The following is an 18,800-nucleotide window of genomic DNA, read 5'->3' as shown; positions in this document are numbered from 1 at the left end:
AGAGTCGTGGATAGGCATGTCTATTCTTACTTCCTCTTATTCCTTTTTCTTTTATCGACGTCAGATCTAATCTATTGCGCGCGACATTTACCATATAAAACACATTATCGTTTAAAGTATTTTCTTTCGAAAGATTAAAAAATTTATCATCCGCATCCCTCATGGAGGATGCTACTTTCACACAAGTAGAATTACTAACAATTTAGCTTGAAGTAAAGATTTAGAAAAAATAATAAAATTTTTTTTTGTTCGGGAAACACGAACATTACATTAATCAAGGTGTATTATTTTTGTTTCAGGTAAGCGGAATATTTTGAGAGCCGAGAGACATGCTGAGCGTGGATAGAATCGCTCGCTGCTCTCGTGGAAACCGTGGCCAAGGTATACACCGCTCACTATGATCCGATCGTATAGACGAAGTTCGGTAATGTACATCGATGGCCATATTTCTGTCCGTCGTATCGCAATATTGTCGGCCGCGTACCCCGAGGAATTCTCACACTTTGGTGCGCCTCGCGATTGCGAGGAAATCTAAAATGAAAAAACGCCCGTCCGCTGAAAGTGCAGCGCCTAAAGACACGTAGGTTGAAAGATTTACGAGAGCGTTGACCTTTCGCGCTTTAACACGGCCATTCCGCGTCTCTTTCTTCTTTTTTTTCAATCAAGACGCATTCATACGCGCATGTTTGCGCGTGAAACATAACGGCGAAAGATTCCACGGAAATAATTAATTTAATGATCTATATGGATTAATATTGCGATGCTTCCACGACTTTCGAAAATGCCGATTACGGAAGAACATAGAATATATAATTGCAGATGCGAGATGAATTATATAAATATAAATGAGAGAAGACGCGAGATACATTCTCGAAATATTAGATCAGTAGCACACGATGATCGCCTAATTAAGGAGAATTCATGGCTAAAGGGTCGAGATTGAATACGTGAGACGGACACTTTCAATCGTATCGCCATTATACAGTTGTTTCAAAACATTTGACATGTTCGGTCGCAACGCTAATTACCGCATCGTCGATACGAGCCAATTATCTCGAACGATATAAGCCACGACAACGTATCATTAATATCGCGTTTCAACGCATTCCATCGTTCACCGGACTCGTTACGAGCCGCGAATCGAGGGATCGACAACGAGATCGATCGATCGATCAGCCGTTCGTCTCGATCGTCAGAATTTATTGAAGCGCTAACCTTTCGTGTTTTCACTGTGTGTTCTCTCTCTTTCTCTCCTGCCGCCTCCTTCTCGACGAGTTCAATTCTCGTCACGAGGAATATTCCTTTTTTTTTCTTTTTTTTTCTTTTTTTTTTCTCTCTCATACATCTCTCTCTTTTCGCGTAGAGTCTCTCTCAGGACGACAATTATATTTAATAATCTCTCCGCAGAGAATAGTGTCTCGATGCGCGAAAAAGTTGCACAATATATTCTCGGAATATAGCGGAAGAAAGGGATCTGATCACACAGTGTGCGAGTAGGTGAAAACACTGACTATTTAAAACTGACTATTCGAAAGACTTTTCATTTTTATATTCATATACAATAAAATATCCGACCCAAATTTTCCTTCAAAATTTGTGTCGGATGAAAGAATTTGCTTGAAGAAAAGCAACGGTTTGATTTCTGCTTCCAAATTTAATCACTTATGACAACAAAGTCGAGACACCAACATCACCCTGTGCAAACTGTGACACCTCTTAGGTCGCGATAAAGATGTAAATCTCTGTGTAAGCGAGGAGAAGTACGAGCGCAGCAGCGGCCGCTATTAATTCATGCATGCATTGTTACGTGTCAAGGCGCGCGGTGTATCTGTCGGCAGATCATCGTGACGAGATAAGCGAGCGAAACCGTTTCTCCTCTCGATCGGTAGCCTCCGCTCGCAAAGTCGCAGAGGACGAAGGTGGTAGGAGACGCGAATAAGGTATGATTGCACAACGAAATGTCTTCCTACCGGAAAGATTAATCGCCCGCGCGATCAAAGGGAGATGTAACATAATAATTTTCTTTAACTTTTAGAGCGAAAAGATTTTGGTAATGCAAAAGTTAAAAAAAAATGCAAAAGTTTTAATGCTCCATCCAGAAATTCTTCAATTTTTTTCTCTACGAATCAACACATTGCTATTAAAAGTAAAAATAATTTAATGCGCTTTAGCTAGTTAGTAACGTATTTTTAATAATAAATGTTAATCCGTTCAACTCGATTTATCTATTTAAGAATCGGCTTCGGCATCAAACGCGTCTCTTTTCCCTCGGTTACTCGCATCCGCGTTCTGGCAATAAATATCGCCTTGTTGGAACGCGTTTAATGCGGTCCGATGCATCGATGCAATGGACGAATCGGCAAATCTATCGTTACGGCGGAAAGCTGCGCATACGAAGGCCGGCGATTTGTCGCGTAATGCGCGATATCAACGATCTCGAGGTCGCCATCACCGTGACCGTCGCGTCAGACACGCGGTAACACGTGTTTGGCTTCTAGTTAGAATTTCATTTTTTTGCTCGGTCTCTCATTTAAAGCCGTCTGGAGAATCTTTACGATTTTTCTTGTTCGCATCGGGAGAGAACGATCGCTAATTATCCTCTTTGTCTTTTTACATCGATAGTATTGTACCTACAACTTTAATTTCACTGGAAATATAAATAACAGAACCATGAAGTATGTGATTTATAAATAATGGTATAGTCTCTTTAAATTTGTGTCTTTTCTTTTAGATTTATAACTGATTTCATATCGATATTGAGATCGTTTTATCGATATTGATATCGATTTTTGATATCGCAACGTGACTAGATACTTGTATCTGATAAAGCATCTTTGCTGTATCATCTATATCTAATAATAAGACGACTTGCGTCATGGCAGTAATTAAAAATAATATCGGTGATCGTATCGAGCGTCGAAATTGATCGGTTAAATGGTTTCTTATCATCCGGTTCATCGTATACTTTTGACCGTTTGATCTCATTCGATACGAAATTTGCGATGAGAGATTAGTTTACTTGGAGAGAACTTTGCTTAGGACAAAGTTGTCTTGTTTAAAGATACTTTATATCATACAAGTTACGTTTTATTTTTTTTATAAAAAATTTTTTTGGTATCGAGATGGAAAATATTTAAAAAGACAACTGTCTATCGTACACAAATAATTTAAACAGAGGAGATTAATTTTACATCTCATCTTTTTAAATAACATAATACTATATTATTGGGATTGACATTTCTTTCGACTCATCTCATAATAATTACGAGTTTACTAATCTCTCTCTCGTACTTTCATATCGTGAAAAAGATGGAGAGGCTCTTCAGGTATACGTGACGGACGGATAAAAGTCGCTGGAATTTTTCTGAAACTTTATTGGCTTGTCTTTTGTACTTAAGCTTTTTATTTGCCCGACCCTTGTAATAGAAAATAAACGTCGAGGTGATGGTTTTTCATTTTTCTCGTCGTCTTTGATACAGAACTACGCAGGATCGAAGGCATAGAAGTTCATTAGCGAAGTATAATCTGATCTCGGACATTCCTCGTCTGCCGACCTTTGGACCTCTTTCTCGGGTCAGGGAGAATTTCGAGACCCGGTTCCAGGTAACTTTTGTACCGGGTGTATCCGAAATCTTGCGCAAAGGAAACCAGTCTTTCCACTTTACCGCGCGTGATTTATTTTAACGGAACGGACACCCGTGATTTCGACACAGTAAATCGATTTAGCCGCTTCTGCAGTTATCTACACACCCACATCTCTTACAGGAGCACTCAGTTCGCGAACCTTTCTTCCTCGCCGTACCGATAGACTTCGATTAATCAAAAATGATTCTGGGATATACGTAGCGAGAATGCCAAGCGGAACCCTGTGCGATAACAATCTTATAAAAGTAGTCCGTCAACTCGGGCATCGATAAAAATCTCTGTATCTCTATTGAAATCTAATTACGCAAAAATCGAAAAACGTGAAATATATTATCTTTGCATCATCTTGTTATTTCGGAAGATTAATTTCCCTAGTTTCTCATTTGAAGAAAAACCGAAACAGTATACGAAAAAGATTACAGTTGAAGCTGATTGAACGCAGATTTATCTTGTTAGCAGTCAGCGCTTTTGCAACGTAGTCGCAAGATCTCGTCTTTGAGTTTTGCGCAGTTTCAAGTAGCCATCGAGGGACCTAATGACCTCGGTGATACGATAAGTTGCTAATTTACGTTTGCGGACGATACCTTGGAGGCCTGTCGTGGGTGGCCTGTCGTTTTACGCCGCGCACGGTATGTCCTGTCCGCTCGGGAAGCCAACGGATACGCGACATGCTCGCGATTAATTAGCTAGGCTACGATATCGCCCAACTGTTATCGATGGCATCAGTCACGCTTTTCGGGAGATGGCCACGACCCGCGAGATTCTCTTCTTTCCATCGAAAGAGCAGTGACGTTCGAGACACGGCGATTCATTCCGTTCGCATTAGATTCTCTCAGGCGCGAAGATCTGCATAAAAGACTACGAGTGCTTCGGAAATTATTGCGGGATGCTATGTAATTTCTCTTTTGTAATTTAAATCGTCGTATTATAAGATATTAATTAGTATATATATATTGTATATTGTTTCAGCATGATATATAATCAATGAAACATTAATTACCGTAAGCCTGTCTAAATGTCGCGAACGGGTATCGTAAGATCACAAAGGGGAACCGGTATTCAACTGCCGTTACGTATTTTGTCTACGGCTACGGCGTATTGTACGGCTTCGTTAAGAGTTGCTTTAAGGCGACATCCCAACACTTTCGTGCCGCGTAAAAATCGCGGCACGTGAAAGACACACGTTGTACCGTTTGGCTTTATTTATTCTCGCGTACGAAGATAAAGCTCACGGAGGGCTGTGCTCACGCTGGCTTGCGAAACCGCGTCAATTGTGATCGGGGCCCCGAGAGAAAACGCTGACGAGGCGAATATGCTCGATAGCTCCGAGTGAAATACACGCGACCTGCGCTAAGTGACCGCGAGTGTATACGCGACCGTCGGTCAATCACATCCAGGGTCACATAACCGTTTTCTGATGACACTCGGTGAGTAATACATCACTCGAAATGATGCCTGCTGACGAGCACGCGCGGGCAGTTTTGCCGCCGTTCTCTATGTAAGGATCATCCATTCGCGCGTATCATTAACTTCGTTGAGGTCGCAGGTACTTCGGTGACGTTTGACGGGGTGGTACACAGCATCTTCTCGTATTCGTCCAGCTTATAATTATAATTAGCGACTGCGTAAACGCGAATTTATGACAAGAATACGGAAGGGCGACGGAAAAAATAAAAATGTATTGTAGCTTTATTAATAATAATCTCAAAAATTTTCTCACATTCTACGATAGGATAGGATTTTTTCCTTTTTTATTAGAAATTTATACGCACAATTAAATCTATATATCAGCAATGACACATAGAAATAATTTTACCGTGTTTACAATAAAAGAAAATGGAGAACGAAGAGAAAGAAATTCTTATGAGAAGAATATAAGTTTATTTATGTATTATTTAGTGGCATTTGTGCGTAGATACTCTCTTCTCTCAAGGGAGAGAACAGGAGTTAGAGATGGCGAAGCGGGACACCGGATAGAATCAGGTACGTGGGTCGGGCATAGGCCAGACTTGGACCGCGACGTGTCACCTGCGGTGTGACCGATGCGCGCTCGCTATCATCTCACCGAGTCCCCTGGCCTTCTTCGTCATCGTGCCTAATGCTAACTACTTGATAGCGTACAGTTCTCTGCAAGAAGTCTTGAATTTTCTGTTTCATAAAACTATGTGATCATCTTAAAAGATGACGCAAATATTAATGGAAAAATATATGTTTAAAGGTGTGTTGAAATTTATTCTCTAGTCTCATCTTGATGGATAAAATGCTTTCCACGCAAGTTTTTGTTTAGCGATGAAGCGATTCAGTAGAATCTTGAGGCGGATGTGCTCGCACGTTTTCTCAAGTTTTGCCTTCGTGATATTACGCGAAAAAATCGTTCGTACTAATTGCCGCTCGTATGGAAGAAGTCAAACTCGCCACCATCCGCTGGCAATCTGTCGAATGCTTCATTGTCGAGATATTCCGTTCTTCGAGTCACCTGTGCCACGTGGCAATTGGCGGCAGAAAAAATTAAGCTGATGATAATTAACAGTTATAATTGCTCGCGATAAAGAAGATGATCACTGCTATTAGATTCGCCTTTTCTATCGCATAATTGATTTTGATTTTATAGCTTCCTCGAATAGTTTATATTTTTATTCATTTAGTTTTCAATATTATTGTCCGTTTGATATCTTTTATCTGCGCTTGTCAAAATATTTCTTATTGTTAATATAAAATGGGATGTGATAGCCATGTTATCTGTTATTCGTCAATAATTTCTTACGTTAATTCTTCGTACGTACTTCGTTCATCCGCCATATGGCGAAATGCCATCTCCGTGAAGAAAAATGGAAAGCGCGATAGGGAACTCGTTTATCGATGCCACGGCGAGTTATTCGCGCGGCTCGACCTTTGATCGAGTAAAGTATCCGCTTCCAGTCCGTCGCTTCTTTTCTCATTCTTCTATCGTCACGCTCCGATCTTCTCGGTAACTTTGCAGGTGAGATAATCTAATATTGATCGCTCATCGCACGCGCGGTCGTTTTACGCTGCATCCGCATGCGACGTCGTGTTCCATCTGTCTTTCAAAAACATTCGTTCCATTGTTTACTTCTTCGATATTTATCGACTTGAATAATTTAAATCTGCATTATTGTTATATGCATATTAAAGATAAATAATATTAAAAATCTTTTTATTTAAATTTCGTAAACGTTTCTATGAGAAATTTCGTCGTTAATTGATAATACAAGAAAAAATATAATTTATCCATAAAATAATAAAATTTCTGGTGATTTATATAACTTTTCACCCTTGACGAAAATTCCGCTTCCTTTTCGGGATTTCACGTTTGAAAATTTTTACACGAAAGTTACTTTTATATTATATTGTTTCGTATGCAATATGGCTGCGCGAGATTGGAAGCGAGAACACGCAAAGGTAAGCGGCAATAGCGAGTTGTCGCAACTGAGATGACTCGCGGTCAGCACTCGACCTTTGGTCGGCTTACGTATCCGACTTCCTTCGTTCGCGCGCGCGTTTCCTTCTCTCTTCGCCTTCCACCTACGTCTTTCCGCGTGAGAGGGAATCGTTCGCGCTAATCGCACCTCGCGCACAAGGCGACGAGGTCACGGCGCTCTTTGTTTGTCATCCGCCCGCAACCTGCCTCGCTCTCTCGTTAAACTTATACCGTGTCCGGGAAGGAAAGAGACAGAGAGCTGCGGAGAGAAACGGTGCCAAGACGCGATGCACAATTGCGTATGGAAGATTTCCAGCGCACGTCGAACATATAGATTCCATCTATTGCAAGAGTATTATTTTCTTCGTGACGAGGAAAAAACTTGACAATTTTTTTCGCGATGCATATTTTAGCTTTACATGAATTGTACAGTGAATAAATTCTTATTAGATTGTTATGGTTATTTTTAAAATTTCAATCAACGTTCTAGCGTTATAAAAGATTTTGACCCCGAGAAAAATTAGCAGACTTTCTCATATATTAAAAATTAGAGAAGAAGAAAAAATTCCATAATAAATCGAACGCGCGTACATATATTTATTTTAGAAGAATGTATGATGCTTCGTGGAATAGAGGGATCGTTGATCGAAAGACAGCGGACGGGGAACGAGGAACAAAGTTCACGACAACGGGGACGATGGCGACGGTGAAGTTGAAGTTGAAGAGGTGTCCGAGGAGAGGACTCGGTGGAATGACCCCGCGGATCGTATTGTAAGCGCGTACGTGTCCCTCGCGAAGGGTAACATATGCGTGATGGCCTGCGAAAGCTACGTCACGCAGGAACGCGCACCTCGGACTCCCTCCCTTTCTCTTCCCTCTTCTCGTCCCTCGTGCCCCTTTCTCGGCGTGTGCTCTCTTCTCAAGTTTTCTTGTCTTTCTTCCTCTCGTAGAGTACGGGGATCATCGCTCGCCCATTGCCACTGGTGGAACAAGCGGCGAACCGCAGGAAGAATATCTTCTTCTTAAACCCTCGGAGTCTTCGTCCAGCCTCGAAGAAAAGGCGCAAAATAGAAAGAAATTCAACGAATCGCTCAAAAGAGGAGCGATCTGATTTTTCTTATATTCCTGTATATTTTTAAAATGTCCTGTAATGATTCGCAGAGGAAGTTTCTCATGAATATAAAATTTAATGCCATCACGTAGAAAGTTTCAATCCCATCGAAGATTGTCGAATATTCAAATGATAAATTCCAAGAAACATTACGCTACGCACATATGTTAATCGATGCTAAGCATGCATCGACATCTATCTGGTGTCCCCTCGATACAATCCTTCGACATCGAGCGTAGCACAAGCCTGACCTGCTTGCAGGTGCGTGACCCTGACGACCGTACAGTGTCACCATCGCCGCGGTGTCTTGGCGAGCAGACCATAAAAGACCGGGTACCACGCGTCAAAGAAGGTGACAAGGGGCGGAGGGGAGAGAAGAGGGGGACGCACAGGCGAATCGTAAAAAGAATAGACAAAAGGTGCAACATAAGACGTTTGAAACGTGTACGCGTCTCTTCATGGAAATGGCGTTGAAAATTTTCCGGTTGCGAAGCAAGCGTGTGCGCGCGCCGACAAATAGAAGCGTCATGCATATATAAATACGTCGCGCAATTTTTCTAAGGAGTCATCTTAAAAGGAACGTGTGTCTTTTTTCTACAATATATTTCATGCAAAATAAAATTTCAAATACGTCATTTATTTATTTTTTTTTTTAACACAGGATTATAAATCCCGCGAAATTACTTTACAAAATCTTGAGAATCAAGATCTATTCGTACAGAATCCTTCAGGATCCCTCTTTAAGAAGAAAAAAAAAAAAAAAATGCAGGCCACGAGGGACTGGAAAATGACGGATCTATAAATCACGTCAAGACATAGGAAAAACGCGAGAGGGCAGGCACGAGAGGACGCGAGCGTGGAGTCTGAAAAGCGATGTGTGGACCTATGCATCGGTCGTGCACGTTAGCGAACGGCCCGACAAATACAACGGGAGCTAATTAGTTGCAGGAATGCATCGGCGCATACAGGCATCGCGTTCCTACGTAAAGTCGAACACGCGGTGACTCCTAATAAGACGCAATCGTATCGACGTCACGCGACCTTCGGGCCGCGCCACGGTGAGCTATTGCTGCCTCTCCTCGGCCGTTGCTGGTGCCGCTGCTACTTACATTGCTGGCTATAAATCGCCACGTACCCCCCCTGCTCTCTTCCCCTCCGAGCCAGATCGGCTAATAAACGCTTGCGCCTCACGTGAACACCATTGTATGTTTCGTGAGAGGCCTCCCGCTTGAAACAGCTGTTTCGACCATTCTCCGCGTGCGGACCAAGGTTACGCATTGAAGGGACAAAGACGAAGCGATTTTGCTAAAGAACCGTGATCGTTATCGATCGAAAGGATCGATGAACGAGGGGAACGCCGCGTACGATCTCGGAGCTTTAAAGGATCGTTGAAATGACGCTATCTTTCGCAAGTGTTAATAAAATTCAAGTGATGAAAAAAAGTCAATTTTTTTTAAATCCTGCCATGTATATTAATTTTTTGCGTGCATAATATATAGAAATAAAATTCAGTCGTCGTTTTCGGCAAATGAGATGGTCAGACGACGAATCTAAAATTTCATAAGCGTCACGTAACGACTTATCTTAGTCTCTCTCTTTCTTTCTCTGTCTCGGTTATATGTTAGACCTATCTCTACCGCAAGATCCAATTCCGCGTGATAGCGTCGCGGCAATACGCTCTTTCCATACGAGAACACCTTCCTCGAGGCTACACCTCCCTCGTTCACTCGGGGGCACCCTCGTAATCGCCAACGAGACTCGCGCCAAGCGTGCGTAGGTGTACCCGCACGCACGCGCGTGCACACACGTAGCCGCGCGCATAGATAGATCGTGGAGCGTGTGCGGGCGCACAGTCGCTACTGCATTATGCATCAGTCATGATTACAAAGTAAGTGGCGAGCTCGTAGCGCGTCTGTAGTAATGACGGCGTATTTGCGGTGCTTATGATTTTCCACTTGAAATGGGCATAACCCGCTTTAATGGCCAAGCGCTAGGAGGCGGCCCTCCCGGTCGCGCATAACTCATGGCGGGTTTACAGCAGCCGGGAAAAGAGATCCGCCAACGACGGCGTTGATCGTGTTAACGCCACGACAGTAATTTCTTCCTCCCTGTTCTCGGTTTCTCGCACTCCCTCGCGAGCTCCGGCTCGGCCTTTAAAGGTCGTCATGAACGATAGGTATTATCCTTGCGAACGCTCGTTCATATTGCCGTATGTATCTTATGCGGTGATTAATTATTTTGGCACTTTAGGAAAATAACGCTAATTATTGACAATAACTTTGAAGGTTTTATTTTAATTTTTCGATTAGACCAACGTAAACTTTATTTTATTGATTATTTTATTATTGGAAAAATTATATTTTCTTCCTTTCTTTCCTTTTCTTCAGACGATATGTAATTTTTTTTTTTTTTTTTTTTTTTATTGACGTATAAGTAATATATATACATATATAAAGATATTTTTAGTGTCGCTTTACAAGAGTAATTTAATAATATTCATTTATTTCGAAGTGATTAGTTTATGTTATGTCTCGTACAACCGGTCCTGCCAGTCACGCGCATAATTTTCAGTGGATTTAGAAAAGTTACGATCGAGCAAGGACCGTAGAAATAAGTGATCATTACCTATGCGTCGTGATGATAGATCCGATCTATCTTCGAGTCATTCGCGATCTTTAAGATCGTTGAAGTCAATTATAATTATTTGCTACTAGACAGAGCAATAGTGAACGATAATAAATCGTTGCTGTAAACTAGTAGTAATTAATGACACACGTAACGGAGAAAAAGATTTCACATTTGTTATGGTCTCATGTATATATCGATAATTGTGTAATTTTTTTCTGAGAAATAATTTTACTTTATAATGCTTTATTATGAGATACAAAATAATCTTTGTGGAATTAGGTAAATTATTAATTTATTTTAGAAGGAATGTTTATGGTGTGATGTTAAATATATGAAGTTTAATTTTTTCAACAAAGTTTTATCATCGAATACAAGTTATTGTAGTACATGATACTTATAACAAGTTTTTCTTTCTTTCTTTTTTTTTTTTTTAATGATAATTATTTGATTCGACATTTTTCTATTAGAAAGGTGCATGAAATACAATAAAAAATCAAAATAAATCTTGATTTTGCGTGCAAAATGATGTAGCTCGCGATACTATTGAAATTGTTTGACTCGGCAAAATTGATCGATCCCTCTCGGAGATAATCCGCGTGTATAGGGAAAAAATAGAGAATCCCCCATTGAGGATCCTGTCGAAGCGCCGCCACGCATGATCGCGAGAGAAAAGTCGAACGTATGAAAAAAAGAGGAAGACAAAAAGGAATGATGAGGCTTCTCGCTGCGGTAGCTCGTAATGACGGCTTGCGCGCCGCGTGAGTCGGCTTGATCGTTGATTAAGCGTCGAGCCGACCCCGGATGCGGACGTACGCGACTCTATACGACGTGCGTACACGCGCATCACGCGTATACGCATACATGGGGGCCCAGCCGCTTGGCTCCGGCAACACGAACGTGACCCGGCCAGCCTTGCCGAGGCTGGAAGAAACGGAAGAAACGTCACGTATGCGCCCGCATCCGGTTTTCAGCAAGACTATCGAAAACCGTGAGACTCTATCGTTGTTAAGTATAAAGGAAAAGAGGGTAAGATTGAATGGTATTTTTCGAAGAGAATATATAATATAAAAGTTATCTATTAAAGAGATCTTGAATTATTTTTATTAACAAACATTTGTGGCACTCGAAGCAAAATTTTTTATAATATTTGTTTAATAATGTATTATTGTGTAAACTAGCGTAAAGTTTTTTTAAATTTTCTATTGATTATAGTTAACTATTAGCAGATTGCAATAAAATTGCAACAACGCATACCGACTTTGCCGTATCGAAAGGGTTCACGCGCGTTTACATGCGGAACCCACATTGATGTATCTTTAAGGCATCCGTCGAACAATGGATCGCGCGGAAGCGTCCAACTGACGTTTTTATCTGTGCCGGATACTTGATGCTGGATCGATCCCAGATCTCGCGACGCGTTATGCGACTTTCCCGGGGTCCTCTATCTCGGTCGCGGGATCGTGGAAAAATTCTCAGCTCGGTGAAATTTCTGAAACTCTTAACGCGAGAATAATTAACGCCGACCTCGGAGGGAAGAGAGGTCCGCCGGCTTCATTTCCGTCGCGGCGGCACTCGAGTACACCGCGACCTCGAAGGTCAATTCGTTTTAGCCGCGGTCGCGCCGGATAATTTATGACTACGGTGTTCGCTATTACTATGACTTTCTGATGTCCCATCTCGCTGTCTTCTCGGTGGCTTTCTTTCTCGCGGAACCTGTCTCGCCCGGCAACGAAATTGTTAACCGAGCGGCTTCGCTAAAACCGGTGTTAAAATTACACGCGTGTCTTGATAAATACGGTGTATTAAGATAAAATCAGAGGCGCAAAACTACTGTTTGCGGTAAGATTATCGTTTCTTTGCCTCCTGTACGCTTCGCACGTCGTACTTTCTACTTTCTACTAATTGCAGACGCGTTGGATTAAAGATTCCGATACAATTGAAGAACGTTAGCATTATATCTCATCTTGCATACAACGATGTGTTATTTTGTCCGAGACGCCCAAGTATCGCGGTGCAACTCTGACTCATGCTTTCGTCCGCTGACGAGCGCAATCTTGACGTACGGGCTTCATGGAGCGGGCATTGTCGCGAAAGATACGTGCGTTGCATGTTAGTTCATTTTAACACGTCGTTACGATATTTCACACTCAGACCTTGCGCGGTTCTCAGTATTATCGCCGTAGATATCCCGCTGCTGTAGCCTCCTTCGTTTACGTGCAACAAAGTCCCCTGGCAATAGTATTTATTGGAAACTATCTGGCTGCGAAACTTTTAGACGGTGCAATATGTTTAGGAATATATTGCTGCTCGTTTTTGGAAAAAAAGAAATTTATTTTTGAAACAAGTTTCTCTTTTATTTTCTGAAATATCATCGGAGAATTTAAATATCTCATGGTCCGCAGATTCTATACACACATCGTAGGTACTGTGTGTTAGTTTTATTATTTTTTTATCTATATTTATATCTTTTTTTCTGACAAAAAATAAGTCCTACGACAATGAAATTTTTCTACGTGTTTCTGTGAATTTAAACTTTAACTATTCTCGCGAGTATAGCTGCGGATAATTCTTGTATTACTATGCAAATATCGTCAAACACAACAAAACACGCTCGGACGATCTTTAAACAATGGCTTCCTCCCTTGCAAGTTTCTCAAGTGTCGTTACGATATTTGTCATACGTGCCATCGACGCATCAATATAAATCTCGCAAAAGAAAAACGTGAGAAAATACGAGGAAAAAAAGTCTCCGATACGCGAAACATGACATTTTGGAACGTACGATCTATAGAATCTTCTATCGAGAAATAAATATTATCGCAATATCAACACGTACGACTTCTTGGTAATTAGAAATTTATATTCGAGGAATTCGAAATTCGTGTTTGCCGACATGCTATGTTTTCGACAACTTCATAAAATGATATAACTGTCTTTTTCATCAACATACATTCTACATTTTCTGTCTTACTGTATATTCAATAGGGTATTATACAATCTAACAGTCCACAAATCATTGACCCGATGTGACCTCATTCTGAAATTCATCAGAGTTAATTAAGTTATGTTCCAAAACCTTTCTCATCGAACGTGTCATTTAACGTATCGTTATATCATTCTCGTTAGCAACCGATTCGTCGATCAATGTGCGTGCAATGTGTTTGCTGCCCGCGTAGTTTCCGATTTTATAACTATTCTTTTATGGCGAGTTGCGTGTAGAGAGAGAGAGAGAACGCGCCTTTAAACGTCTCGTCGAGGGACCGAGAACGATCTCCCCGCTAGCAAATAGTGCTCAATGGAATTTTTATGGGCAGTTGTAAATATTTTAACTCGAAATAATGAAGACATTCGGTAGTATCGTAGAAATGGCTTTTACGATCGCTACCCTTACCTATATCCCACTTAAATGTAAAGCCGCTTCTACAACCGGATTGGAGAATGTAACGCGATAGCAGCTGAGCACAGCCTGCCTAAAAGTGCTAATTCTAGGCATTATAAAAATAATTACAATGTGTCCGTTCGTGTATTTTTGATACCGCTTTACTGCGACAAAATTTGTGCGGAAGAATTTGTGTTTATTCTGCATTATTATGAAATACTTTAACTACAGTATCCGATAAAAATTTAATTAATGAATCGGTTATACTCTTCGACACGTTTCGATAGATAGGCAAAAATATTTTATTAGGCATTTAAAAAATATATATTTGTTACAGAATAATTATCGACTAATGAAGCGCGTTCGATCGCACGCTAAGGAGATGAGTAAAAAATAACGGAGCACACCCGGGTGCGGAAAAAGCTGCGAAATACGAAGCTCTCGTATCTCTCGCGCTGCCGGCATCGTCGTTTGCATTAAACCGCGGCCGATCGTATCGGCAAATTCGGCGACATGGACGAGTTACTGCCTCTATAAAATTCCAAGCGTTTAACGATGACAAGAATTTATTGGATATTTTAGGTAGTGGACAGTGACCCCCACGATATTCCTCGTTCCCCGTGTCTTTTCGGTCGATCTTCCCCCGGGGTCTCTGATCAAGGCGGAAGATAACGGCGCCAGGATGGAACCATTTATTGAGCGTAAATCTTGAGCGCCGGTGGCTAGCGCCGCCACCGTGTGTAATCGCGTTCTACGGTTATCCCTCTTAATGTATTTCATTCGAATTGCCGGCGTGTCGAAAGACGCCGTTTACACGGCGCGATGTTCCGAAAGCTTTACGATGTAGCGTGAGAATTATCGTCTCGTTACGAAACTGAAGCCATCCCGCGAGAAACGAATGCGATGGAAATGCCACGAATTTATCTCTTCGTCAAAGGTCCAATATTGAGAGTCTCGACACAAGATCGTTGCGTTTGACAGCTAAAACTTTTGAACGCTTCTCAAAATCGCCATGTGCCTGAGAGATACATATATCGTAATCTTTCTCTCGTATAATTCGACAATCTCAAGTGGAATATAAATATTCTTTTCGGAAATTCGTGTACTTTTAATATTTTTTATAGATCGAAAACTAATACATATTGTATTTGCCCGTTTGATTTTTTCAGGTGAAGTGTCGGGCGAAAACGTGTCCGCGAGCACGGGACCGACACGTGGCGGCGACCGCGGAGAGGCGGCGGATTTAGGTACGCACACGGAAAACAACGACGGGGCCACCCTGGCAGCGAACACAGCGGTCGACGCCAGGGGCGGAAGTCCTCAGGGTGCCCACCTGTCTGGTGCGGCGACCCCCAGACCGCCAAGGAGTAGAAGGCGGCAGAATCAGAATGGTCTCGACACTACCCAAGTAAGTGGAAAGTGTTTTCCGTTTACAAATCGCGGACGCTATGCCATTTTTATAGTTATATTAATTATTATTAATTATTTAATATATTCTCATATTTCTCGAATAATATTTGCTTTTTGGTACTTCTGATTATTCGCTTCCAAAAAGATTCACAATGGATGTTTGGAGTTAAATTTTGACACGGTACACAAAACTTCTACGCACATATGGGCAAACACAATCCTACTATATTGACGTAGAGAGTGATTGAACGCGTCGTTTGGAATTTTTATTTATTTTTTTTTATTCATTGGGAGAAGGACGCAAGTTGCCGCGAGGACGCGAGATTTGTTGTACAAATTTTTCGAGAGACCCGCTGCTTCTTCCGTGAAGTGGAGTGTTTGAGCACTTGGGGACACGTGCGCTAGTCTGGGGAGATATTCTCGACGAGAGAGTCCATCGCTCCTGTTGCCCGAGTGGTAGCTTCGTACACGTGTACGCGAAGAGTCCCGTTCAAAATCAACCACGCGGCAACTATGTCAACCGCGTCGAAAGCCGCAGTGTCATTCCACCGTTGACATCCGTCGACCCGTTCGACGCTTCTGTAAACGACTTGACCGAAAAAAAAGGAAAAAAAAAGATGTGAAGAAGAGCCTTTGGTAGTTGTGCTTAGCAGTGCTTAGAGTCGTGATGGTAAAAAATTGATGATCATCGATAGAAAGAATAGCGTCCGTGACACGCGAGAATTTCTCCTAACTCAGGTCTGTAAGCCTTATGAATAGAAAGATCTTGGAAGAACTCTTGGTAGCAACTCGAGAAATTAATCCCTTGCGTGTGGCAAGCGTCATCCTGACTTATTAACTTTTGGTATCGAGAATCAGCTAGAGTGAATCGAGCGAGATCGATAAATACGAACGGAAAAATTAATCTTTTTCTCGCTTGGAATATATTATCTGGAAAAAAAAATTAAGCATACTCGGTAGTGAAAAATTTTATCGTATATACGAAAAACGTGCGCGCAATATTTTAAATTTAATACCGAGATATTATTTCTGTAACGTAATCTAATTATTTTATTATAATAATTTCTTTGTTATATATATAATTATGTAAAAAGAAAAATCGTAAAATCTTTTTGACTCCAAAATTATTCTGTTCATCTCTTGCAATCGAGTGGAAACTATTATTTTATTTGAAGAAAAAAAAAAAAAAAAAGATGACTTTTGTGCATCAAAGTTCTGTTGCTACCTCGCGCCACCGATCGCTACTTCTCGCCTTCTCGCGTATTTTCTCTATCGAGGCCCGAAGGTATCGCCGAGCAAACCTCTATTCGAAATATAGGTATATACGAGATCGTGTCCGCTTCGTGAGCCTGAAGCAGTCCCTTGTCAGGAAGAGGTCTGGAGGCGAGAAAGAGATTTACCGTGGCCTCTCTGTGCGAGAGGCGGCCACGGAATCCTCTCGGACCGCGCTCTCGGAGACCCTATTCTACGCCAATCGACTCTCGTTCTTCTTAGTGTCACGGCGCGCTCTCTCGCCGCGTCGCGTCGCCGAAGAGGAGTCAACTCTTACGCCACGCGTTACCTTCATTACCATATCTCAGATGCAATCTGTTCCCGGGAATTAATGTACCCGAGATATTTCCTACCGCCTCGGATCTTACCCGGAGCGAAACGTATCGCGCGCCGCAGCTGCCGACGAGTATCCCTCACGACCGAGGGCGTGGCCCGTCGTTGATCCGTCTCGAGAGAAACGAAACAATCTTTTTTCTCATATACTCGTTTATATACTCATTTATAGTCTTTAAGTATAGTCGCGCGGGCATGATATCGATCATATGACAATCGGTGACACAATGGAAAAGCAGACGTTTCTTTATCGCAGAAAATAGATTTACAATAATAATTATTAATTGTAATTATCTGTTTCATTATCTCATCGTTTATTATTGTTTCAAGCATTTTAATTAGTTAAAATTAATATTTGCGTTGCACGTATACAACTCGTAGAGTTAGAAAGCAGCCAATTATTTATTTTTCGATCAATCATCAATTATTACGTATTTTATAGAAATGAATATTTTTAAACATAATATATAAAGGGACTTTCCACGTGCAAGCGAAGATCGGTATCGATACTTAACTAAAGTTGTTTTTCTTGTAAAGATGTATTGTTGAAGGTTACGGCCTTCAATATTCAAACATGAGGCACGACAGTAAAGTAGTAAAGATAGTAAGATTATTGTTATTGCGGATAAGATGAAATGAACAATTCGCAAACGTGCCGTTGGCAGCTTTACGTGAGAAGACACTTAAGAGTTCAAATTTTATTAATCGTACATGTCATCGCGCGGTAAAATACACGAATCGAGCAACAGAAGTTGAAAATTTGAAAAAATTTAAAAATCAATGTATAAATTGAGATACTTTTTATAATTATATAAAAGTAGTGTTATTTACACATAACTCTGTTTGTATAGATATCTTAAATTATATTAGAATTATAACAAATTATCGCCTATATACAATATTAATCTAATTTTTTGCAAAAAAAGTTGATGTATAAAAACATTAACAATTGGTATTTTTTTTAATTAAATCAAGCAATATTAAGTGTGTACTTCCGTTGCGTTTGTCTTTATCATCTGCTAATTAGTACTTCTGTTCTCTTTATTGCCGGTTAATTGCTCCGTATTCATCTTCGCATTATCGCATCCGGTTGCGCACGGTGAGGTCTCGTTTAAAGAAGGGCAATTGTGTCGCGTTGCAGGTTAAAACGGAACGACTCACGCCTGACAATAACTCGACATCGTCGAGGAGCGTGACGCCTTCTTCGTCGAGTCATCCGGGGACGCCGCCAAATGCTACGCCGTTGGGAGGACCCGAGGGTCCACCGCCATCCCATCATCTCAAGCATATGGAACAGATGATGGGGCGAAATTATAGCGATTTCATGAGAAGTCTCGCCGCCAAATACAACAATGCCAATCCCAACGAGTACGTCTATCTTACTTTATTTATTACACTTAATTTTTTTTAATAGTTATATTTTTCGTATTGATTACGGGATTAATATAATAATGATACCAAAAAAAAAAAAAAAAAAAAAAAAAAAAATACATTGCAATAATAATATTGTTTTGATTTTATTTTTAATCGAATCGTATATACGATGAAGGATCGGCATATAGATATTACTCGTTCAATATCGT

General features: G+C 41.1%; 1 protein-coding gene across 8 annotated transcripts in view; it reads left to right on the top strand.

The window, feature by feature from the left end:
• Nucleotides 1–18,800, top strand: part of LOC138942823 (nascent polypeptide-associated complex subunit alpha, muscle-specific form) — a 223,249-nt gene that overhangs the window by 115,936 nt on the left and 88,513 nt on the right. For 6 of the 8 annotated variants that reach the window (XM_070313290.1, XM_070313289.1, XM_070313293.1 and 3 more), the window contains 2 exons: nucleotides 15,372–15,610; nucleotides 18,359–18,585. In XM_070313290.1, the coding sequence (XP_070169391.1) occupies nucleotides 15,372–15,610; nucleotides 18,359–18,585 (466 nt within the window). Of the gene's footprint in view, nucleotides 1–299; nucleotides 382–15,371; nucleotides 15,611–18,358; nucleotides 18,586–18,800 lie in introns of all 8 variants that reach the window. The other 2 variants (XM_070313296.1, XM_070313294.1) reach the window with 1 other exon arrangement.

This window comes from Polyergus mexicanus, unplaced genomic scaffold (assembly GCF_030449975.1).
Source record: "Polyergus mexicanus isolate NDT 795.1 unplaced genomic scaffold, iyPolMexi1.0 SCAF_24, whole genome shotgun sequence".
Taxonomy (NCBI): domain Eukaryota; kingdom Metazoa; phylum Arthropoda; class Insecta; order Hymenoptera; family Formicidae; genus Polyergus; species Polyergus mexicanus.
This window is presented reverse-complemented; position numbering and strand designations above follow the sequence as displayed.